Source organism: Drosophila suzukii, chromosome 2R (genome assembly GCF_043229965.1).
Source record: "Drosophila suzukii chromosome 2R, CBGP_Dsuzu_IsoJpt1.0, whole genome shotgun sequence".
Lineage (NCBI taxonomy): Eukaryota > Metazoa > Arthropoda > Insecta > Diptera > Drosophilidae > Drosophila > Drosophila suzukii.
This window is the reverse complement of record NC_092081.1, coordinates 16,075,494-16,101,518: the sequence shown is the minus strand read 5'-3', so window position 1 is coordinate 16,101,518 and position 26,025 is coordinate 16,075,494. Positions and strand designations below refer to the sequence as shown.

General features: G+C 42.3%; 4 protein-coding genes across 14 annotated transcripts in view; 2 read left to right on the top strand and 2 right to left on the bottom strand.

Moving 5' to 3' along the window:
- The window catches only part of SERCA (ATPase sarcoplasmic/endoplasmic reticulum Ca2+ transporting SERCA), a 78,336-nt gene that overhangs the window by 20,565 nt on the left and 31,746 nt on the right, over positions 1-26,025 (bottom strand). The gene's annotated exons all lie outside the window — the stretch shown is intronic.
- Fs (Follistatin) lies at positions 115-20,466 on the top strand. Of its 8 annotated transcripts, none has more exons than XM_065863926.2 (8): positions 115-563; positions 7,410-7,966; positions 9,088-9,273; positions 9,348-10,195; positions 10,292-10,451; positions 12,907-13,155; positions 19,644-19,768; positions 19,831-20,466. In XM_065863926.2, exons 2-8 carry the CDS (start codon positions 7,414-7,416, stop codon positions 19,942-19,944), a joined length of 2,235 nt encoding a protein of 744 aa, XP_065719998.2. In that variant the 5' UTR covers positions 115-563; positions 7,410-7,413; the 3' UTR covers positions 19,945-20,466. The 8 variants fall into 8 exon arrangements, with proteins under 8 accessions (XP_065719998.2, XP_016940651.3, XP_016940648.3 ...); XM_017085162.4 differs by having other exon boundaries at positions 7,405-7,966; XM_017085159.4 differs by having other exon boundaries at positions 7,316-7,966; positions 10,310-10,451.
- LOC108017939 (angiogenic factor with G patch and FHA domains 1) lies at positions 20,197-25,860 on the bottom strand. Of its 4 annotated transcripts, none has more exons than XM_017085166.4 (9): positions 25,585-25,855; positions 25,405-25,528; positions 22,490-22,626; positions 22,232-22,327; positions 22,075-22,156; positions 21,063-21,548; positions 20,866-20,983; positions 20,703-20,808; positions 20,197-20,645 (listed from the first exon to the last, which is right to left on the bottom strand). In XM_017085166.4, exons 1-9 carry the CDS (start codon positions 25,771-25,773, stop codon positions 20,481-20,483), a joined length of 1,503 nt encoding a protein of 500 aa, XP_016940655.3. In that variant the 5' UTR covers positions 25,774-25,855; the 3' UTR covers positions 20,197-20,480. The 4 variants fall into 4 exon arrangements, with proteins under 4 accessions (XP_016940655.3, XP_016940652.3, XP_016940657.3 ...); XM_017085163.4 differs by lacking the exon at positions 22,075-22,156 and adding an exon at positions 21,624-22,011 and having other exon boundaries at positions 25,585-25,853; XM_017085168.4 differs by lacking the exons at positions 20,197-20,645; positions 20,703-20,808; positions 20,866-20,983; positions 21,063-21,548 and adding an exon at positions 21,784-22,011 and having other exon boundaries at positions 25,585-25,859.
- On the top strand, positions 23,831-25,406 carry Hex-C (Hexokinase C). Its single transcript, XM_017085169.4, has one exon. The coding sequence runs from the start codon at positions 23,977-23,979 to the stop codon at positions 25,339-25,341; it is 1,365 nt and encodes a 454-aa protein (XP_016940658.1). The 5' UTR covers positions 23,831-23,976; the 3' UTR covers positions 25,342-25,406.

Sequence of the window (26,025 nt, the reverse complement as noted above, 5' to 3'; positions counted from 1 at the left end):
AGTTTGGTTCACGAACCCACACCAAAAGTTCCACAAAATGTTTGCGTTTGCCCCATAGTGCTGCGCTTTGCCGCGGACGCCTCTTTTCTTACCTAAATGAGAACTTTGGTTTTCAAAATTCAGTCGGCTTTCGACCATCAGATGGAGCGCACGTCTCTGGTGCCCAGTCCAATGTAACAGGCGAAAACTAGTGCTGTGTCGTCCAGTTTCGTGATTCCAGAACCAGAACAGAACTGAATCGAAATCGGGGGAAATAGAAATGTAAATAAACCCGGTCAGAAAGTGTTGAAATTCGAAAACTCAGCGATAAGTGTGGATGGACAGAAGTGCGATCACCGGTCGGCAACTTTTCATTTTGTTTTCGTCTGTGCAGAAAATGTTTTTATTTATTTTTTTGGTTTCCGTAAGCTTGATTCCTCGTAATACCTAAAAGTGTCGTTCTATGTGCACATACACACTCTGCATGTTGGCTAATTGCTGCTAATTTATTGGCAAACAAACACGTCTAAGTGCGAGAGATATTTCTAAAAAGGCAAAAATCGCTGCGGGCGACAGTTAAAAAGGTGAGTTCATATTTAAAACCCAGCTTGGAGAAGCTAATCCTCATCCCAGACAGACACCCAGCTATCATCTGGATATTCCGTTTCATTTTCATTAACCCCAGAGGCAGCAGACAAAAATATTTCCACGTACCACGTTGCCCATCTCAGACAATAACAAAATTCTTGCATAGTTGTCAACAAAAGGCGATCGAAAGACTCAATAACAGCTCGGATTTCATGTGAGCCGATATTTGTTTTTATTTGCGGTTTGCTGAGTCTCGCAGCTCCATCTTCAGACTGGCACTCGGCTCGAGAATCGAAATAAGAATGAAATTAAGAATCAGATTCTGATTCCGATTCCGAAGACGAGTGGCGCAAAGCCAGCAACTCGTAGCATAAGCAAATAATTCGAAAAGCGCGCGCGCTTTTATCCCGGCCATCCTGCAGATTTCCTGTTTACTTCGGGACATTTCTGAATCTGGCTGATGCTAATGAGCCGTCGAGGCGTTGCCTCTAAGCGAAAAGAACTACAAACAGATTCGAGTGTCAAGTGGTGTTTTTTCAATTTTTTACATTTTTTTTTTGGCCAACGCTGCGTATGTGCAACGCGTGGCATTCGAGCGCTGGCAAAAGCAAACATTTAGCCGTCGCAGTCTACGGATCGGTGGTCAGCGAGTGTCTATATGTCTGTGTTTATCAGACGAGCCTCCGCGCAGAGCGAAAACAACAATATCGCACCGGAAAAAATGGGATGACATATGTATGATGTGATGATTGGGCATGGGATTTTTGCTAAAACGTAATACAGTTCGATTCCAAGAAAGTTTTGATTATTCACATTGTTTCTATTATAATCATAACCATATTTATGGTATAGTTCTGATTTATTGAAGAAAACAAATTATATCTTACTAAGGTTCACTTTGAATCGAATCTTTAGAAATCCCTTGAGGATATGGAACATAAATGGTTTTCTTCTGACTTTTATAAGGCATTCAGTAATTTCAGAAGTATTTAATAGGGGGTTTGCATACAACTCGATCTGTTGTTAATTATAACGAATCTCAATCTGATGGTTTTTGTGTGCAAAAACATTTTAAATTTTTTCGTGTTGAAACTAAAATAATTCAATGTTAATTATCAAGATCAGAAAATAAAAAAACCAACCCACGCCAAAAAGATTAAAAATTAGAGATTATTTTTTGAGGTGTCTTGCCATTATTCACTACATTAAAAATTCAACATTTTTATTTTACTTGACCAGAAAAAAAACACAAAAGCTAAACTAAAGCAAAACTCAAAGCTCTAAATATATGTCTAAATTTCCGTCGAAGATGTTAAAAATAAATGGTTTTCATCTGATTTTTAGGAGCCTTTGGGTTTATAAGGCATTTTGTAATTCCAGAAGTATTTTTAAAGTGATAATAGCGGAACTGCATACAACTCCATCGTAAAATCATTAATATAAATTCAATATTATTTATCAAGATCAGATAATAAAAAACCATTCCAAACCAAAAAGATTAAATATTAGAGACTATTTTTAAAGACGTCCTGTCATTATTCACTACATAAAATATTCAACATGTTGTTATTTTATTGGTCCTAAAAAATGCACAAAAGCAAAGCTAAAGCGAAATTCGAAGCTCTGAAATATATTGCTAGATTTTAAGCACTGCTGTGTTTTGTCCAATTGTTATTTGATCTAGTGGTTTTTTTCCAGTGCAGGCAGTCCAGCTGTCTGCTCTTGCGATGCTGCTGCTGCTGCTGATGATACAGCCACTGTCGGTTTGATTTGATTTGTTTGTTGGCTTATGTATATTTATTGAAAATTTACTGCTTGCATAACAAACAACGAAGCTTCTGCTGCGGCTGCTGCTTCTGCTGCTGCTGTCATATGCAAATGCCCCAGTGGGCGGGGCGTGGGAGGGGGCGGGGCCGCTGTCCAAGTGTCATTAATCTCGCGCCAAAACGGAGACGCACAGTTTACTTTGGCTGATGAGTTTGCCGAAAGGAATTTCCTGTTGTTGGCGAATGACAAACTGTTTCCTTAGAAACCCCGCCCCCTGGCCACCTTTCGATCGATTTCGATTTGGGCCGTTTGTTACGTGTGAAACCAAATACGTTGACCCTTTTATAAGCGATTTGAACCGCACAGCACACCGCAGCACAGTTATCCACAGTTGGGCGACGGCGAAGGCGAAGGCGACCCACAGGGTTCCGCAGAACGGACAGCGCTAAAAATAGCTTTGGAGCCGGGTCTGGCATCCGCGATCTACCGATCGGTATTGCGCAATCGGCCTGAATGGAGCTCAAAGTCGGTCGGTGACTGGATTGCGGGATTTCGAGTCCGAGTTCGAGTCCGAGTCCAGGCGAACGTAGAATGGAAACTAAGCTGCACAGGAAGAAAACAGATGCGGTACGTTGAAAGATCATTTTGACCCTAACTCGTGATAATAAAATGGTATTATATAACGAGACAATCTATGGTATAATATCTCTTAAAAACAGAATCCTTCATGTTTAGAAGACTTTTAGTTGTACATACTTTTTCTTATGTCATACAAATCTGTACTTTTTGAGTTCTTGAACAAAATAGAAAACTTTAAAAAAGTCTTTGAGAGCAATTATGTTCAATATAGCAAGGAAACTAAGCTTCACAGGAAAAAACATATTCTACGAGGTCATTACTTTCGACATTGAAAGATCATTTTGACCATAACCTCATGTTAATAAAATGGTAATATATATCTAGGCAATCTATGGTATAATTTCTGTTAAAAACAGAATCCTTCAAGTTTAGAAGACTTTTAGTTATTCATACTTCTTATTATGTCATACAAATCTTTACCTTTTGAGTTCTTGAACAAAATAGAAAACTATTAAAAAGTCTTTGAGAGCAATTATGTTCAATATAGCAAGGAATTTCTATGACTATATCAAATCTTTTTTACTTTCTAAATAACCACAAGTGTTAAATACCATTTTGATCCTATCTCGCGTTAGTAAACTTATATTATATATCGACACAAGCTATGATATATTTGTTCTTAAATAAATTAAATTCATACTTCTTTTAATGACTAATCAAATATTTTTTATTTTCTTAATAATTTGTAGTATTAAAGTATTAAAGTTGTATATTCAAGCTTATTTAAAAAGCCAACTTATCCAAACCCAAGTTATAAAAGAGTTCTAGGCTGTGCCTTAAATCACATTGATCTCTTTTTCCTGTGCAGCTCCAAAATGTTTATCCACAAAATTCTTAGGATGGCTTGTTTCCGCGTTCTGTTTGTTTGGCAACCCTATATGTTTTTTTAAATTATTCTGGGCCGCCGTCTGGAGGATCGGTTTTCTGGGCGGGACAATGGGACTCGGAAGCACGTGCTTTCGGGCATAATATGATACGCACTGGGGCCTTAGCTTCTGGGGACTGGGCACTGGGTTGGCCTGGGAGCGGCTTAATCTAATACGCAAATGTAACTGAAGGCGGTCCAAGTTGTTTATGCTGGAATACCTGAGAGAACCGCAGTGAAATTTAGCACCACGTTTGATGCAAGTTTTTTGGCCAGCTTGAGGGGCTTGAGGTTGAAATTATGCACTTGTTGCTGAAGTGCAGCAGCAGTAGCAGCAGTAGCAGCAAAAACAGCCCAGGATCAGCGCAGCAGAAGATGCAATTCAATACAAACGAAAAGGCTGGCAGAGGAAAAAAAACACATTTTGCGAAAATCCAGAATAAATGCCCAAAAACATAAAAACAGGTCTTTTGAAGCGGCGGCCAACGGTCAAACTGCATCTCCAGAAGAGGAAGAGGAAGGCATTCGCCATAGCTATATGGTATACCTCCATATATATAAAGCCCCAGACCGTCTGGGTGTGTTGGTGTACCACCTCGGGTGTGTTGGTCCCCCCAAGTGTGTGTGTGTGTGTGGACCCTGAGTTTGGCAATGCAGTTGCCGAGGAGAATGCATTTTGTGCCTTGTTGCTGCCCCGACTTGGCGCTCCTTGCATTTTTTCGCGCTGCTGCTCCTGTACTCTTTGTTATTTTTTATTTCTCATTTGTTATTTGCGGCTGTGCCCAAAAGACATTTCAGCGAGCATCAAGGAATTCGAGGCATTTGGGGGTACGCAAACTTTGGGTACAGCAAAAGCCGGTAGGTTGGTCGGCCGGCCCAAGGAAAGTCCTTAGCGGATCGCTCGAGATCTGAGCCGAAATCTACAGCTCTTCATCTAGGTATGGCCAGGTGGGATTAACACTTTCACCGCACTGACAGAAAAGTAGTACCTTAAATTGTTCTTCCTTTGCCCACTGTATGTAAACTTTATTTAAATTTGATAGAAGTTTGTTTTTTAGACTTAAATTTATTAAAAGAAATTAGTTTTTATCAGAGAAAATTCTGAATTTCCCACCTTTGTTAAAAATGTTCTTAGAAATATAACAACATTTTTGAAGTTGAAAATATTTGTATTTTGTATCAAAACTTGTTAAATAAACTCAATTTAACTTTTCTATTCTCACCATTTCGTTCTAATATTTAGAACATTGATACCAAAACGTACTTAGACGGTTTTTAAGAACGAATGTTCTCAATTCAAGAACAGTGTACTTCTATAATTCTCTTTGTGTACCTTTAAAAAAACCATCTTACAATTTTGAAATTTTCTTATAAGGTAACCTTCTCTCACAAGAATTTACTTTCCTGGTATTCCTAAGATTGCAAAAATCATTATAGTATCCAAAATTGAAAATTTGAGATACTAACATTTTTAAGAAGGTTTATTCATAGTCGTACCCTGTCATATTAAAAATTCCAAGGGTTACGTCCGGTCTTACAACGATTTGGTTAAGACTTTCAGAGTTTCTTTCGGTGCAAACGGGTGATATCTGCTTGTTCGAATGGATTAGTATTAGTCCGTTACATTTGTCGTAACCAAGTTATTTGCAAAGGTTATAAAAACCCATTGACTGCCCGGGGTCTAAAAATAGCCTTGTTGCAGGAATGCAGCTCGAGCAGATCCGATGCAACTGCAGTGCAACTGCAGTGCCCAATCCGCAATCTACAATCCCCGAACCCCAGTCCCCAATCCGCAATCCCCAATCCCGAGCTCCACGGCAAGTGCGTGTGTTATTTTTTTATATTTTCTCCACGGCTCCGTGGCTCTGTGTGAGTGCAGACATCGTCTGGCGCGCCAACTGGACAACTGGACACTGGACAGGGGACACTGGACACTGGACACTGGACAACCGCCGGATGCGGAGAAGTGGACGAAATTGCAATTGCCATATAAAAAAAATGTCGCAACGCGTGTTAACGCAATAATTTTTCGACCGGACCATGGACATGAACCCGCAACCGAACCCAAACTCGAACTCCAGACGCAGTAGGTCATTAATTGCCAGCGGAAGGGGAAGGAGAGGTTATTGCATTTGCAACAGCAGCTGAACATTCGATAATGGACCGACTGCCAGGGAGACTTGCGACTGGGTATGGGTTTGGGCCCCCAGCTGAAGTGGGCTAATTGAATAGGGTAGTTGAGCCGCAGTCGCCTCAAGGACGTTCGCCGAGTTGGCCAAATTAGGATACTCCAGCCAAGCCGCACTCCAGTCACGTTCAGTCTGTTCTTTTCCGTCTGCGCATCCATATGCATATGGATATGCATATGCATATGTTGTCTTGAGCACGTCCTTAAAGTCATGACGACGACAGCCAAAATAAAACAAATGCCAAACTAGCGCGCCAAACTGCAAGTCACAAACAACCAGCCAAACAAACAAGCAAGCCAGCAAACAAACAGACAGACGAAAAACAGACAGACAGGCAAAAAAGAGGCTTGCAGAGGGGAAGATACACTCAAAGGAAAGTCTTACCATTTCTCAATAGAATTATAATTCCGATTTGAAAAACCAAATTAGGTATAGGTACTGATGGGCTTTAGAAAACCTAAATTAAACTCATACCTTTCATTTTAAAAATATATTTATTTTAATCCTCCCTTTTTAATAAATAAAGATTTTATTATAATAAGGATATTACCAGAATCAATCAGATGCATTTTTTTTAATCTGAGCTAAATTTCGTATCATTTTTCTTGTCTCAGAACTTAAACTTTATTGTTTTATATAAATTTTCCTGAGAAACTAGCTACTATTTTTACAAAACCTACCAAAATATTCAAGGTTTAAGCAAATTAAAGCATACAGTTACATGAAAAATACATTTGGTGGCCCTCGTTTAAAGCTCTTTTTAATCTTTCTTACAAAAAATATTTTCCCGAAATTTCTCTGCGTGTACGGAGCCAGACAGACGGTGCATAATGCGCCAAACCTACAACACAGCGGCGGCGGCAGCAACAGGTTCTTTATTTTTAGTAGTCGCATTTTGAAAACCGCCTGCTCAATGTCAACTCAACGTTTGAGACTTAATTGTTGCCTCTTGGCCGTCGTTTTTGTGCAAAGCATTCTTGGTGCTTGACTGTTGCTGTTGCTGCTGCTGCCGCTGCCGCTGTTGTTGCCGCCGGTTGCATCATGTTGCTGGCGTGCCACTCCACTCGAGGCTCCATCCCCATGCCATGCCATGCCATACCATACCCATACCCATCCCCATCTCCATTCCAGCTGGAGTGGCAGTGTGCTGCTTTTTCTAATTGAATCCATCCTTGCTTGTTACCAGTTACCACTTGCCACTTGCCACTTACCAGTTACCTGTTACCTGTTACCTGTTACCTGTTACTCGAGTGCCCCCGTCATCCCTTTGCTTCTTGTCTATCCGCAGCACTTGCCGCTGTCATGCCTCATCAGCACCATCAGCCGACCAGCAGCCAAAACAATTTGACATTTCTCAAATCGAATTACAAATTCAAGCGCAGAGAGATGACCGCCATCCGCGCACTTCCGGCGACACCACAACCAAACCAATTAGCGGCAACAATGTCAAAGACGTCAGCAGCAACATCAACATCAGCAGCAACAGCAGCAGCAGCAACAGCAACACAATTGGCAAGAGCAACTAGCCACGAATGTAGAGCAGCTCTCGGTTTATTTATAGTAAGCGCATGGAGTGTTTTGCAAGAGTTGGCCAATTGCTATTGCTGCTGGCAGGATGAGGATGACGATGAAGATCGCTATATTGGCCATGGCCATGACGTCAATTGCTCTGACGAGGAGGTGTCAATGGCACGTGAACAGCAACAACACCGGCAGCAACATCAGCAACACCAGCAGCAGCAACACGAACACTTGGCCAGTTCTAGTCCAATGAAAAGCATGCGCTGCACGAGAGCAACACCAGCAGCAACAGCAGCAACATCAGCCGACACCGCAGCAACACCGGGAGCAGCAGCAACTTCTGGTCATCAGTTGGTTGGACAGCCTTTGATGGCTCTGTTAATTGGATTGCTGCTACTGAATTTTCGCCTGGCGGCGGGTAAGTAGTTAGTTGGCTCCCCAACCCATCTGAATCTCTTGAGAAAATGAATCGAAAACAGGCGCCACTCCTGCATTCGTTTTACATATATGTATCTTAGAGCACATCTCGATTCAGTTCGTTCGCCTCCGTAAATATGTCACATTATATTCGAATGTGACGCAATTTCCCACAGCCCTGCTGCCTCGCTGTTTGTTTATCCAGCGAATCCCAAAATCTGCTTGGGTCTGCCAAATCGATTCGATGATCACAACAAGCTAAAGATCAAAATACGGGAAAAAAGAGGGGCAAATTCGCCCAGCACACCGCAGTATTCGCAATCTGGTCGCGCGATTTCGATTAGCAGCCGGCACATCGCATTCCTGCTGAATCTTGAAAGTAAACAAATCATTTTTGTTTTGCTCAGTCCAGTACCTGACCGTAATTTGACCACTGCGAAAGGGGAGCTCGATTCAGAGCTGTTTTCTTCCGGTTAGCTGGAGTGAATGCCATTTTAGCTTAACACTTTTTTTAATGCACTTTGTGGAATCTAAAATGTTGCAAAAATGCTAACTCTTGTTTATTTTGTGAGTCAATGCAGTTTTGAAAATTACTGGCTTTATTCAATTTGTTAATCAAAAAAAACTACATTTTAGCCAGCAATTTAGCTATGTACTACCAACAAAAATAATAACAATAATGGTTAATTAACCAAACTCTTATAACTTTTTAATTATTTTCACTTTTTCTGGCAACATATATTAATTAAATATAGATTGTATACAATTTGTTTTTCGAATTCCATTTGATTTTGAATTAGTAGCTTATGGAACTTGGACAAGTTATCGTCAATCGTTTTGCATTTCCTATTTGACTAAATATAAAAATGTTTACCAAGAAATTTGCAGCTTTAATGCAAAGGCATAGTTTTAATGTTTAAGCTATAGTTTTAGAAGAGCCTAAGAGGATCTAGATACGTTATTTTTTGGGGAATTAGCCACTCTGAACTAATAAAATACCTAATCTCTATACTTTCAATTCTATTTAATATTAAATTTCTTGTTAAAGGAAATAGTTTTTAAAGGTCCCAATATCTAGTTGGGTTGTCTAGTTGAATTATTAAAATACCCAATCTCCTCCAGCTGGCACCTGTTGGCAGACGCACCTGGGCAGCGGGAAGTGCGGCCAGGTCTTCTCGACGAACATCTCGAGGTCGGAGTGCTGCGGGTCCAGCCAGAGCTTCTCCTACACGGATCGCGAGCTGAGCAGCGTGGAGTACTTCTTTGCGACTGCCATCGGCGGCGGGGTGGAGTGCTCGCCCTGCATGGGTGAGTTGGACCCAATCTGGGGGATCCAGGAGGATTATCCAAGCCAACTTACCATATTCTATCCTACTCTTCAGAGAGCTGCAAGGGCTTCAAGTGCGGGCCCAACAAGAAGTGCGTGAAGCGACGAAATCGACCCAAGTGCGTCTGTGCCCCCGAATGCGGAGCAGCCCTGCGACGCAGGAACCAGGAGATGGACCAGGAGCAGGAGCAGGACATGGTGAAGCCTCCTCGCGAGTCCCGTAGTCTAAGTAGCGAAAATTCCAACTTCAATTTAGGTTTAGACGGCGGCCAACGCCAACGTGCCAACGACCAAAGAAAGCTGCACCGGAGACTTTTGATCATAGACAGCAGCAATTTGCCAGATCAGTCGCAGTCTCAGTCTCAGTCTGAGTCCCAGCCCACAAATGGCCAGGTGAGACGCGGCCGGGTGGAGATGACGGGCTATGAGAGGCGCAGGCACCGAAACAGAAACAGCCATGGCAATGGCAAGCACTTAACAAGATCAATGACGACAGGAGCCAATGACTCCTCACCGGCAGCTCCAGACAAGACGCCTGCGCAGTCGCCCGATGCAGACTCAATCTTGTCTAGACGCAACTTGGCAAATGCTAATGAACCCGCCAACGACATTAATAGACAGTCGACTCGAGTCAGACACCAGCATGCCAGACGCATCGAGCATGCTCCACATCCAGACAATGGGCCTAGGAAAAGGCAGCAGGATCGGGTGGATCGGATGGATCGTTTGGATCGTATGGATACAGAAGCCCAGTCAGCGAATACCACAATGTCTGGCTCTGGGTCGGCAAATCATCGTCGAATCTTTCAGCTGCAACGCGGAAGTGAAACGGCTGCGTCATCGGACCTCGCTAATGCCCATGACTTGGCTCTTCTGGGCGGAATCTACGAGCCCCTGTCGCTGGTGAGTACCTCCCTCAGCTTAGAGCTACTGTCCTCCAGCTGAAATCATCCACTGACCATTGCCTACTCCTCGGGGCCAAATTGTTTTGTCCACCAGCAGCAGCAGCAGCATCAGCAGCAGCAGCAACATCAGCAGCACTCGAATCCGGTTTGCGGCTCCGACGGACGCACCTACAACACCGAGTGCCAGCTGCGCAAGCGCGCCTGCCGCACCAACAACGCCCAACTGGAGGTCGCCTATCGGGGCCACTGCAAGAGTGAGTCCGCCACTACCATTTACCATACGCCATTTACCATGAGCCATGTGCTCCGACCACAGCACACTGAGCAAATCATGTCCGCTATAAAGAAATTTGGTAGACAACTGGGCAGTATAGTAGAGAAAAAATACCTAAATTATCCATTTTTATAAAAGGGCAAGGCTGAGTACTTTTGGGTATATATACTAGAGATTTACTAGGGTGTGTACTTAGGCACTTAATTCATATAACAAAAGAAACTTGATAAAATTCATTAGAAGTTCATAGTAAAGAACGAGGCGAGGATTTCATTCAAACATATGTTTTGCTTTCAATTGATTTAACAAATATTCTGAAGTCATGTTTTCAAAAAAGTAGGAAATGGCTACGAGTCGTATAAGTAATATTTAACAGAAACTTAAGTGGGCAGCTTTTTTAAATTTCCATGAATTTTTACCGCTGTAAAGGTTTGCTATTTAATATAGAAATTTTGTGTTCTAAACATAGAAGTTTTCCCTTAAAGTCCTGTTTTAAATAGACCTTGGTTTATTTCCCAAAATGTAGACCTAATATTTCTGCGAGTGTAGGTGGACTGGGTTGCTCGCGTGCCAAAACGCAGCAGCGCCACAATTAGATTAGATGACAAATTATTGCACATTTCAATTACGGCCAACAACTTGTCGCCAGTGGTGAAATCAACTGGCCAACCAGACAGACTGAAGCCAGAAATGTTGTGTAATAATTTAATGATACAGGAAGCACTCGCAAACATGCTCAAATGATCAATAAAAACGGCGTACAAGAACGATGAGCCAAGAACCCAAAGAACTTGTTGGATTAGCCGCAAGCACACGACATTCTGTTGCTGGTGTTGCTCCTGCAACTTGCAACTTGCAACTTGCAACACATAACCGGCAGTGCACTATGGGCCAAAAATCCTTTTTCTGGCATAAACTCCAAAAAAAGTTTTTAAAGATAAAGATTTTTTTTAAAGATACAACATTTTCAATACGGATTTAAGGGGTATCACTTGATATGTCCTTCTCCATAAATTTAATTTTTGAATTTGATTCAAGCAACTGAGAATGTTTTTCTTTGATGCGGTCGAGCAAAATGTTCTTTTTCAAAAATTATAATTAAGGAAACCAATAAAGAACATGAACTGTAAGTAATTAATTTAACATACATACCTTGACTCCTTGTTCTCATAACATGATTTTTGATTTGTACACAAAAGTCCAAAAAATTCACGCTTCCTTTTTTAAAGATGTGAACAGATACCTTCCCTTTGTCTTTCATAAGCAATGAAATACCAAAAAAGGCAATTCAAATTCTAAGAAAATGGTTTTTGGGTTCTTCGAAGTATTCTAAATAACCAAATAGGACCATTCGTATTTTATAAATGGAACATAGTAAATGTAAAAATCCTTTAGTTTTACATTTTGGCCCACAGTGCGGTGGCAGGAGCAGCAGCAACAGCAATTCCAGCAATCTAACGTTGGCGCGTGCCAATACATCCAATGGAATGCCCAATCGGCGATTCCGATGGCGATCTGCGGCGACCACTCATTCGCATTCAATTGCGAGCGGAAAAATGATTGCAATATTTCGCGAGTGTCACAGTTGGCGCCAAGGCGTTTCGCATATTCGCGTTTTCGCATCAGCGGGCCGCATGTCCCCCTGATAAATTTCGACAGTTTATTGCCGGCCATATAAGCGCATATGTATATAGCCGAGAGTTCCGACTGCATGCGAGTGGGGGTACGGGTACGGGTTCGGGCTAATCATAGACATTGGCCAACTACTTATTTATAGGCACAATCAGCGCCTATATGCGAAGAGCATTCGTTAATGCCAAAAACATAGTTGCAAGGTGCAACATGTTAGCATAACAATTTGTCATCATATTTTGGGATGAGCAAAGGGGAAACGTTTACAAAATTGTCCTTACTTAATCGAGAACAAAACGTTGTGGAAATCAAGAGGAAAGTACTCTTGAGCTTGTTTTTTAAGTTGATGATGCGATCTTGTAAGAGGAAGTAGTCCAGATTTTGTTTTTAGAGTCGAAAGTGGACTAGCAAATAGAACAAACTTCATCTTGATATTGAGAAGTTGAGATTGAATTGATCTTGGCTCACTTTTTAGATCAGAAAATTTGTTCTGAATATGGGGTTTAGTATAATATAGGTATATATTTAACAACACATTAGAAAATAATAGGTATAAATTTATAAAGATGCCTTATGTGTAATGTGTTTTACAAGCGTACAAAAAGATGTATTTATGAGTTATAGTATTAAGGGAAGAACATTTTCAAGGGTACGGCTTACAAAAGTTGTCAACAAAATACAGGTGTTTAATACAATACAATAAAATCTCTAGTAAATGGATCAAAATGAAATATATATTATTTTAAGACACAGGTTTCTGGATTCTTGCTTATAATTCCTTCCTAACAATCCTATTTCCCCAGACAGCTGCCGTGGAGTCCAGTGCCTGAAGGGGCTGACCTGCGTGGAGGACCAGTACATGATGCCCCACTGCATCGCCTGCCGGATAGAGTGTCCCTGGGACAACCTGGATGCCGATTCCGGGGGCTACGATGAGAGGCAGGCGGTGTGCGGGGTGGATGGCAAGACATACAGGAGCGCCTGTGATATAAATCGAATGATTTGCAAAATTGGACGTTCCATCGCCGTGGCATATCCGGGACCCTGTCGAGGTATGTATTTTGGCTGCGGACTGCTGAGTGCAGACTTTGCTGCAAGAATCAATCAAATTAATTGGTATGGAAAGCCTAGTTGCAGTCGGCAGCCAGCGAATGCAAATTGTTGCTGTGCGAATTTAACAACAATCAGCAAGGAACCGCAATTTTGCATTTGATTGACTCGACTGAGGTTTCCAGCCAGCTTAGCCCAGCCCAAGTTGAGTTAAGTTTCAGTTAAGTTAAGTTGAGGCGAATCGAATCGAATAGCGTCACAGCCACAAGTGGTTGTTTGCCGTCTGCAGCTTGGCCATATCCCATATCAAGTTGCCGGCTCTCTCGGTGTTTGACTGAAATTGCTACATTTGCTTATACGGCTCCATGATTGCCAGCAATTTGATTAGCCCGTCAGCTCTGATCTGGCCTGGTCTGCTCCACTTTGACTAGACTTCGAGTACGGGCGCATCCACAATTACAGCGAACACTCGCGTCGTCGGCATCACTCATGCTTATTAATTTTGCGGTTGCCATCCGATTGATCGACTCCGATTTCCAATTAATTATAATGCCCCGAGTCGGCCCACGACAGAAAGTGCACTGCGAAAAATTCATTCATGCTCTTCATTGGTCCAAGTTTTATCCAAAGTTACATAATTTATTGTTACATATTCGAAAACCTAAATTTTACACATTCCTCGTTACCATGAACAGTCAATGTAATTGTGCCCTTCTAAAAATTCATAGGATTTCATATATTCTCGGAATATTTAATAATCAGTCCTTTCGAACTTTATAAAAGTTTGCATACACAGAACCCTTCTTGTGCAGAATATGGACATTATTTTATTAGACATCTTAAAAGTTCTTCTTATTTATAAATTCTAGATCCGATTTGCCTTTTATATGCATATGCATTTTGTTTTAAAACAATGAAACAGCGTACACATCCTCAAATTAATTTGTTTTCAGTATAAACACGAAATATATTGACCTAATTTTTTATAAAAATATCCCAAAGTCCTCAATGTAGGATAGTGCTTATGCGTTAAAAATTGTATATTTTTTAAAGTTCCTTCCAAAAGATGTTGGATATTAAGGTATATTTACCATGGAAAAAATAATATATATGCATTTTTTTTAAAGCCCTAAAACCATTCATATATCTTTAAAATAATTTCTATATTTGAATAAATAAACATCGTGAATCTATTGATCCTCAAAAGAAAGTTGCATAGTGATTATACGTTAAAAAAATTTAGTGTTTGTCCATTTATTTATAGATCCCTTTGAATATTATTGATTGATTTGATTATTAAAGGTATATTTACCATCTATATGTATTGTATGGATTGAGTATTTTATATATTTTTAATTTTAAAACCCTAAAAAATTCATATATCCTTACAAAAATGTTAAAATATCAAAATAGGATAACTATCATTTCATTTTGTTATATAATTTTTAAATCCTTTTGAATTTTTTAATTAACTTGATTATTAAAAGGAATATTTACCGTCTATATGTAATGTATGGATGTAGTATTTTATATGCATTTCATTTTAAACGCCTAAAAAGTTCATATATCCTTACAAGAATTTATATATCAAAATAGGATAACCGCAGTAAATATTATACTAGCAGATTCTAATGATATCCCAAGGTCCTCAAGAAAATCGGATTGTTTGTGTACCATTCAATTTTCCCTGGTCATTGTTTACTATAACATTGTTATACCTGAAAAGTTTAAATCTTATTATAACTTATTATATCAAATGACTTGAACCGATTATTTTACATGTCAAGATCCTCGGTCCAATATTTCTGAATATTTTTCTGACAAATACTAGAAAAATTAAAACTTAAAAACTCAAAAAAGATCTATTCATCAACGATTAGTAATAATATCCTTTTGTACTTCTTTTGGAAAGTTAATGAAGGAAATAATAGTACATACTCAATTCATATTTCTGTGTGTTCATTAGTGACATTGCAATTTTAATATTAGAAAATATCGAAGAGGAATTTTCATTTAATTATAAAAGGCAATGATTTTTTTCCTGTGCGGCAATCAGAGGTGCTGGAAGGCGTGGAGGGCGTTCCGCAGTCGCACCAAATCCGGAGGAACTCGAGAACCTCGGGTCGGATGGAGCGACGGGGACGGACGGACTAAACTAGTTTAGTGTGCCATGGGGGCTGAAGACAAAAGAGGGCTGCCGCGTGCAATTGCCTGTTAATTGCAGTGTTTTGCTGCAAATTACAGCTTGTAGGTAATGCGAAAACAAAAGCTGTCAATCCGGCACCAACAGCAGCTGCCGTTGACAAAAATACCCTCCTCCGGTCATTCTGTTTGGTGTTATTATTTATCAATATTGCAGCTCTTGCCGTCCTCAATTTTCATAATAAGTTGGTGTTCTTTTAATTGATACCTCACTTTTTAATCTTAAATATATGCAGGAAGCGCAAAAACACCTGAACACTAAGATTAAAAACAAAACCGTCATTTTTAAGTAAATCGTCATTCATTCATCCTATTTTGTTAAACGATTTATGGTTGATATCCGGAAGGTTGATTTTGTAGCTTTTGTTATGAACAACTTTAGTTCAACTATACGTTTTGATTTTTAGATATGCTAAGAATTTTACACCCAGTGTCAGACATTTTGAAAAACATCTTTCCTATATTATTTACATGCAAAAAAATGTCCAGTTGCAAAAATAATTTATTCATTTATGGTCGCTTTTAAAAAAGCTCTTGGTTTTCTGCAATCAAAAGTTAAACAAATTTATTTTCTTATATTTACGACTTTGTTCTTTGGTTTTCCATCTTCTACAGGTATTGATCATTCTTCTTTTTGAACAATTTCTTAGAGTTCCAGAAACATTATTCATAGTTTGCATTCAACATTTTCAGTCGGAACTTCGATTACAATGGTACATACTTTCTGGAAAATATAAAGAAAATTTTGAAAGAAATTTTGGTGTAATTTTATTGTTAAATGTAGTATAAAAATATTAGATACAATTTTAGAAAACTTTTCTGTTTAAAAATAATTTTCATATGACTTCCAATAGACCGCACAGCACAATATGTGTAAAGGGAATGAACTTTCAGTTTGTAAACGATATAAACTTGACATTTGAAGACTTAATTATCCCAGCCTCCTGTTTTACTGTAGTTCATAACTTCTCGATTTCAACAGGGAGGGAGGTACTCCCCTCAGATATTCATTCACTGATCGCCTGTCTATCTTCGTAATCTCTGTAAACGGTAGCCGGGCTCTGAATAAAGATCATTAGCTACTATTCACTCTTGCTTTTAGCCCGGCCACGCCATCAGTCGTATCTCAAAGCCTAAAAACAAGTGTGCGTGAGACCCTGCAGTTTGTTGATCTGGGATCCTCGTCCCGCCCAAGTTCCCCCGGCGAGGGCCCCACACTCCTTCCGCTTCCCTGGGTTCCTTTCCTTCCTGCTGCTTAATGTGCGTCTGGTACTCGTTATGTTACGTGGATCGTCTGGGGATAAGATAATGCTAGCGTGCCCGTGTGTTGGTTTCCTGAGCTTTTTATCTTCATGGTTAGTAAGTTTATGGTTCTCGGGCATTTGTTTGTTTGTCTGATTTCACATAAATATTTTCAGTCGCGATCCGGGCTCAGGCCTGGAAAAAACCTCTGTTGGGGGGGGGGGGGATTACGAAGTGGAGGGGACCTGGACCCAGGCACCCGGCACAAGCCACGAAAAGTTGCCGTTGGCCCCAAGAAATATGACTACACGTACAAACCATTAAAACGCCATTTTCGCAACGTTCCGCGGCGACGCAGGTTCTGTGATTGCAACTCTCGGGGAGTGCAGTGGATTGGAGTGGCGGGTTCCCGAATGGTATACAGTCCGGTCTGGGGTGTCCAACTGTCCGTCTGTCCGGCTGTCCGACCGTCCAGCTGTCCAACTGTCCAGCTGTCCAACTGTCCACGTCGTCGCGACGTCACTTTTGTCTGGACGAGCGTCTGGCTCTTCTTCCTCTGGGCCGGCTGTAGTTTACGATCGTATTAAAATCACCTTAAACAACACGCAATGCCAAAATGGCCAGTCGGCCTGGCCTGAATGGGAACACGCATATACACGGGGCCAGACCAGACCAGACCAGACCCCTCCAGACACATGACCCACGACGCATCCCATCCCAAAAACCAGCCCAGCCCAGCCCAGCCCATTCCTATATGATCCCAACCCATTCCATAGCATCCACACAATGTTGCAATAAGTTCCGCCAACGGCCGCCGGCGTTGATTAAACCACGTCGACATAACAAATTATAGTTGGCTCGCCTTGTGACGGCATTATCAGCCATAACCAGCGGCGCAGCTCCCGCTCTGGAGGCCACTGGAGTCCACCGAGGTCCAGTGAAGTCCACTGCCACATCCATCACAATCAACAAGTGCGGGGAGCGAGTGGACCTCGCACAAAGGACGTATCTGCCTAAAGCTAAATTGGCAGTTGAAATTAATAAACTTTAACTGTTACGAATTGCTAGACGGTCGACTTTCACGCACCGTCTCCCGGGAAGCAGATGCAGATGCAGATGCAGTTCCAGACATCCAGACAGCCCAGCCCAGCCCAGCCACCTCCCTTTGCCCCAACCCCAACCCCACATCCATCTCCATCTCGATCTCCACCTCCATCGCAATTGCGATCAACAATGCCCGGGGGCTGTGTGCAACAATGTTGCCCACAAGTCGCAGATCATGTTGACGATAAGCACATATATTTTGCTTTTGCTTTTGCTTTTTCCCGGCGTTTGCGGCTGCGCACCGCTCGGCTGCTTTATTACTCGACTGGCTGACTGGCTAACTGGCTATATGGCTCTGACTCCCTGGATGTCGGATGTTGGCCCGGCCCGAAGATGCTACCCGTCTTGCGCACGCGGATTGCGCTCTGCTAAAATTAATTTGGGGATGGGGTTCGGTATTGGAATGGAAAAGGGCCTTTAAACACAGAAAAAAATTTATATCTGATCAGAGTGATCTTTTCATTATTTTAACAAATCGTATCGTTTTTGAAAAATAAAATAAATATTTTATTTTCATTTGTTGAGTTGAATTCTTTGCAAGTCCAATAAAGTTTGGTCTAATATGCAAATATGATTTGTCTTTCGATTATAAAGTGAGATAATTTCTAGTTTATATCTTTTTCATTTAACTAGTCGAGGGTAGGGTATAGGGTAGAACGAACGATTAGTTTTTTTACTGTCACTTTTCTACAAATAATATTTTTTTAAAAGTTTATGAGCTGACATTTATTGAGCATATTCCTGTAAAAGTTCGATGGTAAAATTCCAGCGGAGTTAAATACTACGGCTCTTGGCGTAAAACAATATTTGTTTCACTTTTAAAAGTTTTAGGGTAAGGTGAGGAACTGATAAACACCCACTAAAACTCAATGCAGATGTGAAAAAATGTTTTTTTCTCCAAGAAAGGTTGAAAATGTAGAATAATGGAATACAAATTTCTAATTAACAAAAAAATCAAAAAAAAAAAAAATTTTTTATTTATCAGTTGTAGAAAAAAATAAAAACCGATATAATGTCAACAAATACCGAATAAAAATTAAATCTTTATACCCTACAACATGTTCGTCATGATAACTCTTAATAATAATTTTGTAAATACATTGTCGGCACGACAAGAAAAATCGACTACAATTATTTGCAATTTTTGACAAGTTCGTCACCTCACCCTACACTCCCCAACTATTTATTTTTGTTTTATTAAAATGCAATTACAATTTTTAAAGTGTAATATTATATTTAGAAACTTCTTAATAACTGGTGATTTTCTGTGTAATTTTGTGAAGCTTTTGGGCGTGGTGTGAATAATGTGTCAACTTAGAAAATTACAATAAAGGCAGGGAAGGGACAACAACAGCAGATTAGGAAATGGATCTTCATTGCTGGTCCCTTATACAAGAAAAAAGCTAGCCAGAGGTATCAAAGAAATCTCTTACGACCAAATTTCGCCCGAAAAGCTCATGTAGGTGTCACAGAAACCGGTTCAAAAATAGCCAACCAAATAAAGGGGGTTTTAAAAAAATGTTTCTAAAATCAGACCAATTTTTTTTGCGAAACTCTGTAGATTCTGTTACACCGACGGTTTTATTTAGTTGGTTTCCAAACCACCCGCCCCCAAAACGTCTACGGTTTCTGTGACACCCCTGTATAGGTAAATCTTATAATTTTTCAAAATTTATTTTAAGCAAATTAGTACTTAGTGAATGCCATTTTTTTTCTTTGAATTGACTGGTTCACAACCTTTAAACTTAGAAAGTCTGTTCCAAGCTGGCGTAATCCAGTAATCACGCCAGCACCTGCCGGGTTCTCATGGGGGGCAGGACATGCAGTCGAGTGTGCAGGAGCCATTAAACCGGAATGGCCGGGCATAAAACAAAGCTGAAACTTAGCCACAGGCAGCCGTCATTAATGCGCTCTCATCGTAAACGTAAACTTTATATTGCAGTGGGCCGCGTGAGCTGTGCGGACATCAAGTGTGGCCCGAAGGATAACTGCCTGGTGGATCTGCAGACGCGCCAGCCGCGGTGCGTGTCCTGTCGCTACAAGTGTCCGCGGAAGCAGCAGCGACCGGTGAGTAGTTGTTTTTTTGAGGATGAAATGTTCCACTAACTTGTGATCGATGGGCTCCACAGGCTCACAAAATATGCGGCTACAACAACCATACATACAACTCGTGGTGCGAGATGCACAAGAACTCCTGCGAATCCCGCTACTTCATCGGCGTCAAGTCGCAGGGAAGCTGCTAGAGGACTGGATGCATCTCCCGTCCGCATTGGCCTATGGCATTATGTAGCGTGTTCTTCCGTAGTTCCAACATCCAAAGATTCTCGTTGTACGTTTTCGTGTTGTAATCGGTGGATGGGCCTTAGGCTGTTGCCAACCAAGCTTACACTACATATTATCGGATACATTTTACATACAGGGCAAAGTATTATCAACCATACAACATTACGTATTGCAGCAATTCTTATCCAGCATGTATCGCAAGAGAAACCACATATCTTAAGAGGCTTTTGTATTTAACATTTAGGCTACACGGTAATTACTTTAAACGATTGGTTTGAATGCGTATTTCGCTCGCAATTAGTTTAGACCAACATACGCGACTTCATATTTATTTAACATTACCTTCCCCATATTCTTTTTGTTCATAAGCGAAGCTAAATTAATTAATTGACTGATAGCTTAACCTTATAGCAAGATTTTTGAATTAATATATACATATATAGAACCGATGTAATTGTTAATTAAATGTGTTTCCAACATAATTCAAAATGCCTTTCTAATCACTATCATCGGACTGCACAAAGATATCGTTGGCGCGCTGATATCGAGCCTGGGTGATCTTTAAGTTGGCCAACTTTCGTTTGTCCACAGGTCTGGAGCTGGAGGTAACTGGATCACTGTTTCCTAGACCGCTAGTGCCCTCATTGCCCACCACACTGATCTATAAATTAGATAGCATGAGCTATTTGGAGTCGTTGCGTTTGCCTTAAATACTTACCGGCGCCAGGAGTCCAGTACTGGCGTTGGTCTTGCCCAGAGTATCGCCCTTTTGCCAGCCCAGTTTGCTTAGCATTTTAAAGCCCTTGTTGGAGCTTCCAATCTCACTAAAAAAGGATAATGGTCAAGCACCAAAAGGTCAAATTTCTTAGCCAAATACTCACGTGTTCACACAAGCCACCTCAGTCTTTTCCTTGTCGGTGCTGCTGCCCACCTTGACACGCCTTGTTGCGGCGCGATCATTGTAGTTGGACTGACTATTGCCGCCAGGCTCAACGAATTCTGAAAGTTAAAATCGGATTGTCAAGTTAGAAAATAATCATATTAAAGAAATGAACCTGTACAGGTAAGCTGTACTTACTCTCGTTTTCCAGGCCATATTTGCGCTGCAGCTTCTTGAGCTGCTCCTTGTGGGATAATACGGTTGCGGTGGAAGCGCCGGCTGTGGCTACCGCCGACGGAGGCGTCTCTATCAACAGACCCGGCTCACACAGCCCGCAGGTACTGTTGCCCTCGTGCACATGACACAGGAGTTTCGTCTGCCCCAGGATGATCACACTTCCGTGCACCAGATCCATGGCTTCGCTGGACATTGGAGAACCATTGAGAATGGTGCCGTTGCGAGAGCCCAGATCGAGGCACTTGTAGAGTCCCAACTTGGCTTCATACTTAAACTTCAAGTGGCACTTGCTCACGTTCACGTCCGGAATGATTACATCGTGTGCGCCCTCGCGCCCCAAAGATCCACCTTTGTATGTTATAAGATGCAGGCTGCCCACCTTCAAGGCCTCTAGATTTGTCTCCTGGACAATAACACGCAGCGATGGTGGATACTTCTTGGCAATATCTATGAAAAGCAAAAGGAATGAGTTGGTTAAACTAGCCAAGGACAGCGCGATAAAAACGCGGATATCTTTATCACCTTGAAAGCGCCCGGCAGCCTTAAAGATCGGAACACTGCTATCTTCCGTGTCTTCCGTGCCGCTGGTCCCCTCGTTGTCACTGGAGTCGGAACTTGAGTCACTGCTTTGCGACAGCTCGCCCTCTTCGGCGTCCTCATCCTGCTCATCACCGGAGTCCCTGTGACGCTTCTTGGACTTGTGATGACGATCCTTCTTGCGTTTCTTTTTGCTGTGCTTCTTGCTCTTCTTTTTTCCCTTGGCCTTGCGCTTGGATTTCTCAGAGCGATCCTTGGCTTTCTGCTTATCGGCCTTGATCTTCTTCAGCGTGTCGGGGTCAGTAATAACGCCTCCTAGCTCATCGAAGTGCACCTCTTCGTCCTCGGATTCCGGCTTGGCCGCCTCGTTCGCCTGCAACCAAGTGAAGAAAAGAAATCCGCGTTTTTATCGCACATTCTGGACCTTGCCGCTTACCTAATGCATTGCTACGCATTCGGTCTATGCTGAGTTTGTGAAACCCCGCTAAAAGGCTACTATAGGCGCAGTCGCTGACAGGCTGCGCAGCGAGGAGGAGAAGAACGGTGGTTAATGTGGTCGTGTGGCAGAGGAGTCCGTGGCAACACCCACTCACCTGCACCTGGGCCTGCGAGTGAAACTCGTACGAGTCTTTGGCGTGGTCATAGCTGTAGTAGCATCCGGTGTTTCCGTCATAGTACAAGCCGTACTCCTGCGAGGAAGAGAAAAGTGGGCGGTGGTTATGAACAGTTCAAGCCATTGATGTAGGTTCGCCGGCGCGATAACCCCTGAAAGTCACTGCAATGCAGTCGCTGCATCGCGGAATAGAACGGAACGTCATAAAGATTACGTCCGCGCTTTATAGCTTATTTACCGCGTTATAGTAGTAGCCCGTCTTGTGGTCGTAGTACAAGCCCGAGGTCGGCTCGTAAACGAAGTTGTTTAGGTTTTCGGCGTGCTTAGCGGCCTGCCGCATCTCGTCCACAAAACTAAAGGCGTCCGTTGCCGATACTGAAATTAAAAATGGTTTGTAAACATGGCAAGTAATAATTTCTAAATAATTATTGATAAGGGTTGGAAAACAATAAACAAAATTATATTTTTGGAACTTGTATATATTCAATACCATTTTACGTGCTGCCTTATCAGAAATTCCACCTAGCTACTATCAGCCTTTAATATTTTTCGTTCCAGTTTTGAGCAAATTACAATACGTCTAACTTACTTCCTCATTATAGGTAATAAAAGTATTCTTATATAGGGAGTAATTATTTTCAAATCATAAATTAAAGTTTATAATTATTTGCATGTAGTAGCACTAAATAGTAGGGATTATAGTGTTATTCTTATTAATATTTCCCTGAAGCTCTGCTTTATAAGGCAGCAATCTTGCGCAATCTTTTCAATTCTATTAGAAGTGGTGTCAAGGGCTGTCGGGGTTTTTGTCAGGGGCAGTGGCGTTAGCCCATGCGACACTTTAGCACTAATCTCGGGCATTAGCAGGCTCGGATGTTTGACGCACGCTTTATATTACTCGACCTGAGACCCCACTAATACTCAATAGATAGGGAAGTGGGTGGGCCAAGCGTGTAAGATGCACTCCTTGAAACGGCATTATCTCTCCGATAGCTCAGGAGGCGTGGTGCAGTTTATATGGCCCAGTGACAGTTTATGGCTTTTATGGTCCTATTAGGTGACCAACAAGTGCAAAAGTGAAAAAAAGGCCTTGGAATTTCTCCCTACGAATTTTGCACTCCCTTTATAAATAAGTAGGTGAGTAGGTTGGTAAGTAAATGGGTAAGTAAATCATACACTACAAAAGCTTTTAGTAAACTGACTAAAACTAACGAATTCGAAGGGAAATCAATTGTTTTCCCACATATGCTAGTTTTTTTATAACGGGCAATGACCTATTAATCGTTGAATATTTCGTATTTTCAAGATAGCGATCAAGGTCCCTTGTGAATGATTTGACTTTGGTCAATGATGGCATTGTTTCTTCGTGCAAATAGTTAAGTAGCGTCGATCTACAATTAATTTGTAGGGTGCCAAATCAGGAGCTATTGCCGACAATTGACAAGCGACAGCCGGGACCCAAGCGATTAGCATATCGCGCAGTTGTAGTTTTAGATTCAAAATCCGCAAATCAGCTTCTTAGGTGTGTTTTCGTTTTTAATTTGCTACGCAGCTCCCAGATTGCAGTGGCAGCAGTTGTTTCCATGCCTGGCGCACTGCATCTCGTCGCCCGGGTCTTATCAGCCATCCAGTTTAGTTCCAAATCGCCGTGGGCTGGCCAGGCGCCTGGTTAGTCGTTACTCATCGTTCGAAGCGGTTACAACTTAGACAGATTAGCCAAGCAAAATGCTGGACGCGGAGGTGCGAGAACTTATGCAACCCTTTGTGCTGAGTGATTACCAGGTGCAGGAGGTGTACAGTCGCTTCTGCCTGGAAGTGGCCCGTGGTCTAAAGAGATCAACGCATCCGCAGGCCAATGTGAAGTGCTTTCCCACGTACGTGCAGGATCTGCCAACAGGCGACGAGATGGGCAAGTACTTGGCCCTGGATCTCGGCGGAACCAACTTCCGGGTGTTGCTCGTCTCGCTGAAAGGTCACCACGACGCCACAGTGGATTCTCAGATCTACGCCGTACCTAAGGACCTGATGGTGGGCCCAGGCGTGGAGCTATTCGATCACATTGCCGGCTGCCTGGCAAAGTTTGTGGAGAAACACGACATGAAGACCGCATATCTGCCCCTGGGATTCACCTTCTCCTTTCCTTGCGTTCAGTTGGGGCTCAAGGAGGGCATCCTGGTGCGTTGGACTAAGGGCTTCGATTGTCCTGGTGTGGAGGGGGAGGATGTGGGCCGCATGCTGCATGAGGCCATTCAGCGACGAGGAGATGCAGATATTGCGGTGGTGGCCATACTCAACGATACCACAGGCACCCTGATGTCCTGCGCTCATCGCAATGCCGACTGTCGGGTGGGTGTTATCGTGGGCACCGGCTGCAATGCCTGCTATGTGGAGGATGTGGAGAATGTGGATCTCCTTCATGTGGATTTCAAGAGGACGAAGCGGCAGGTGATTGTGAATGCGGAGTGGGGTGCCTTTGGGGAGGGTGGGCAGTTGGACTTCGTGCGCACCGAATACGATCGCGAGATAGACGAGAAGTCCATCAACCGTTCGGAGCAATTGTTCGAGAAGATGACGGCTGGCATGTACCTGGGCAACCTGGTGCGTCTCGTCCTACTGCGCGCCCTCGAGCGAAAGCTTATCTTTAAGCAGAGCAGCCGACGGCCAGAGTTTACTAGCGTTTTGCAGAGGAACGAGGAGGTTTTTGAGACACGCTACATCTCAGAGATTGAGGACGACTCGTTCCCGGAGTTCGCCAGCACCAGAAAAATCGTAAAGCAGCTGTTTGGCCTGGAGAAGGCCTCAGTGGAGGACTGCCAGACGCTGAGGTACATCTGCGAGTGCGTGGCCAAGCGGGCGGCCACTTTGGTGGCCATCGGTGTGAGTGGCCTGGTCAACAGAACCTCCAACCGCCGTGTGATAGTCGGCATGGATGGTTCTGTGTACAGATACCACCCCAAGTTCGATGCCTACATGAGACAAACCCTCCAGAAGTTGGTAAAAGCGGACAAGGACTGGGACATCATGCTCTCGGAGGACGGATCCGGGCGTGGCGCTGCGTTGGTGGCCGCGGTGGCCAGTAAATCGAAGTAGGAACTCACTACTATTGTAGCAATAATAAAAAGACTCGGTGGAATAAAAAAACTCTTGACTCACAATCGCTGGGCTTGTCTTCCTTGTCGGCGTCCTCATCTTTCTCTAGGGAATCCAGGTTTTCCTGGAAATCCGACTCATTGAGTTGAATGGCTTTGTCGCAGGAAGTCTTTTCCTCCTGTCTCACCTTTATAAAATCACAATTTTTAGAAGGTTTTAGCTAATCACAATATCCGGACTCACGAAGTGAAGAAGTTTTTGTTTATAGGCAGCCAACTTAGTATCGTATTTCCGGATAATCCCATGTAGCTTTTCCACGTACTGCAGCAGTTGTTGCTGCTCGCAGGATTCCAGGTCCTGCATGCTCTTCAATTCGATAAAATCATGATCCGCAGCACCATCCGCCGATTCCTCCTCTTCAGCCGGCGACATCTTTTTAAAACCTATATAATTTTAATAAACAAATTTTTGATGCGAAACACAAGCCTTTCTGAATTAGAGGTGGAGAAACATCGATGTTTTCAAAGCATCGGTAATCGATTTTTGGCACGCCAAAATCGATGCTTTCCATCTCTTTCCCGGCGGCTGCTCTCTCACTCACGCTCTCTCTTTTCTGAGAGCAAGAGCAGAAATCTTTTATCTCGCTTTTTTACTGACACTTACGTTTCTGAATAGAGCTGGCAA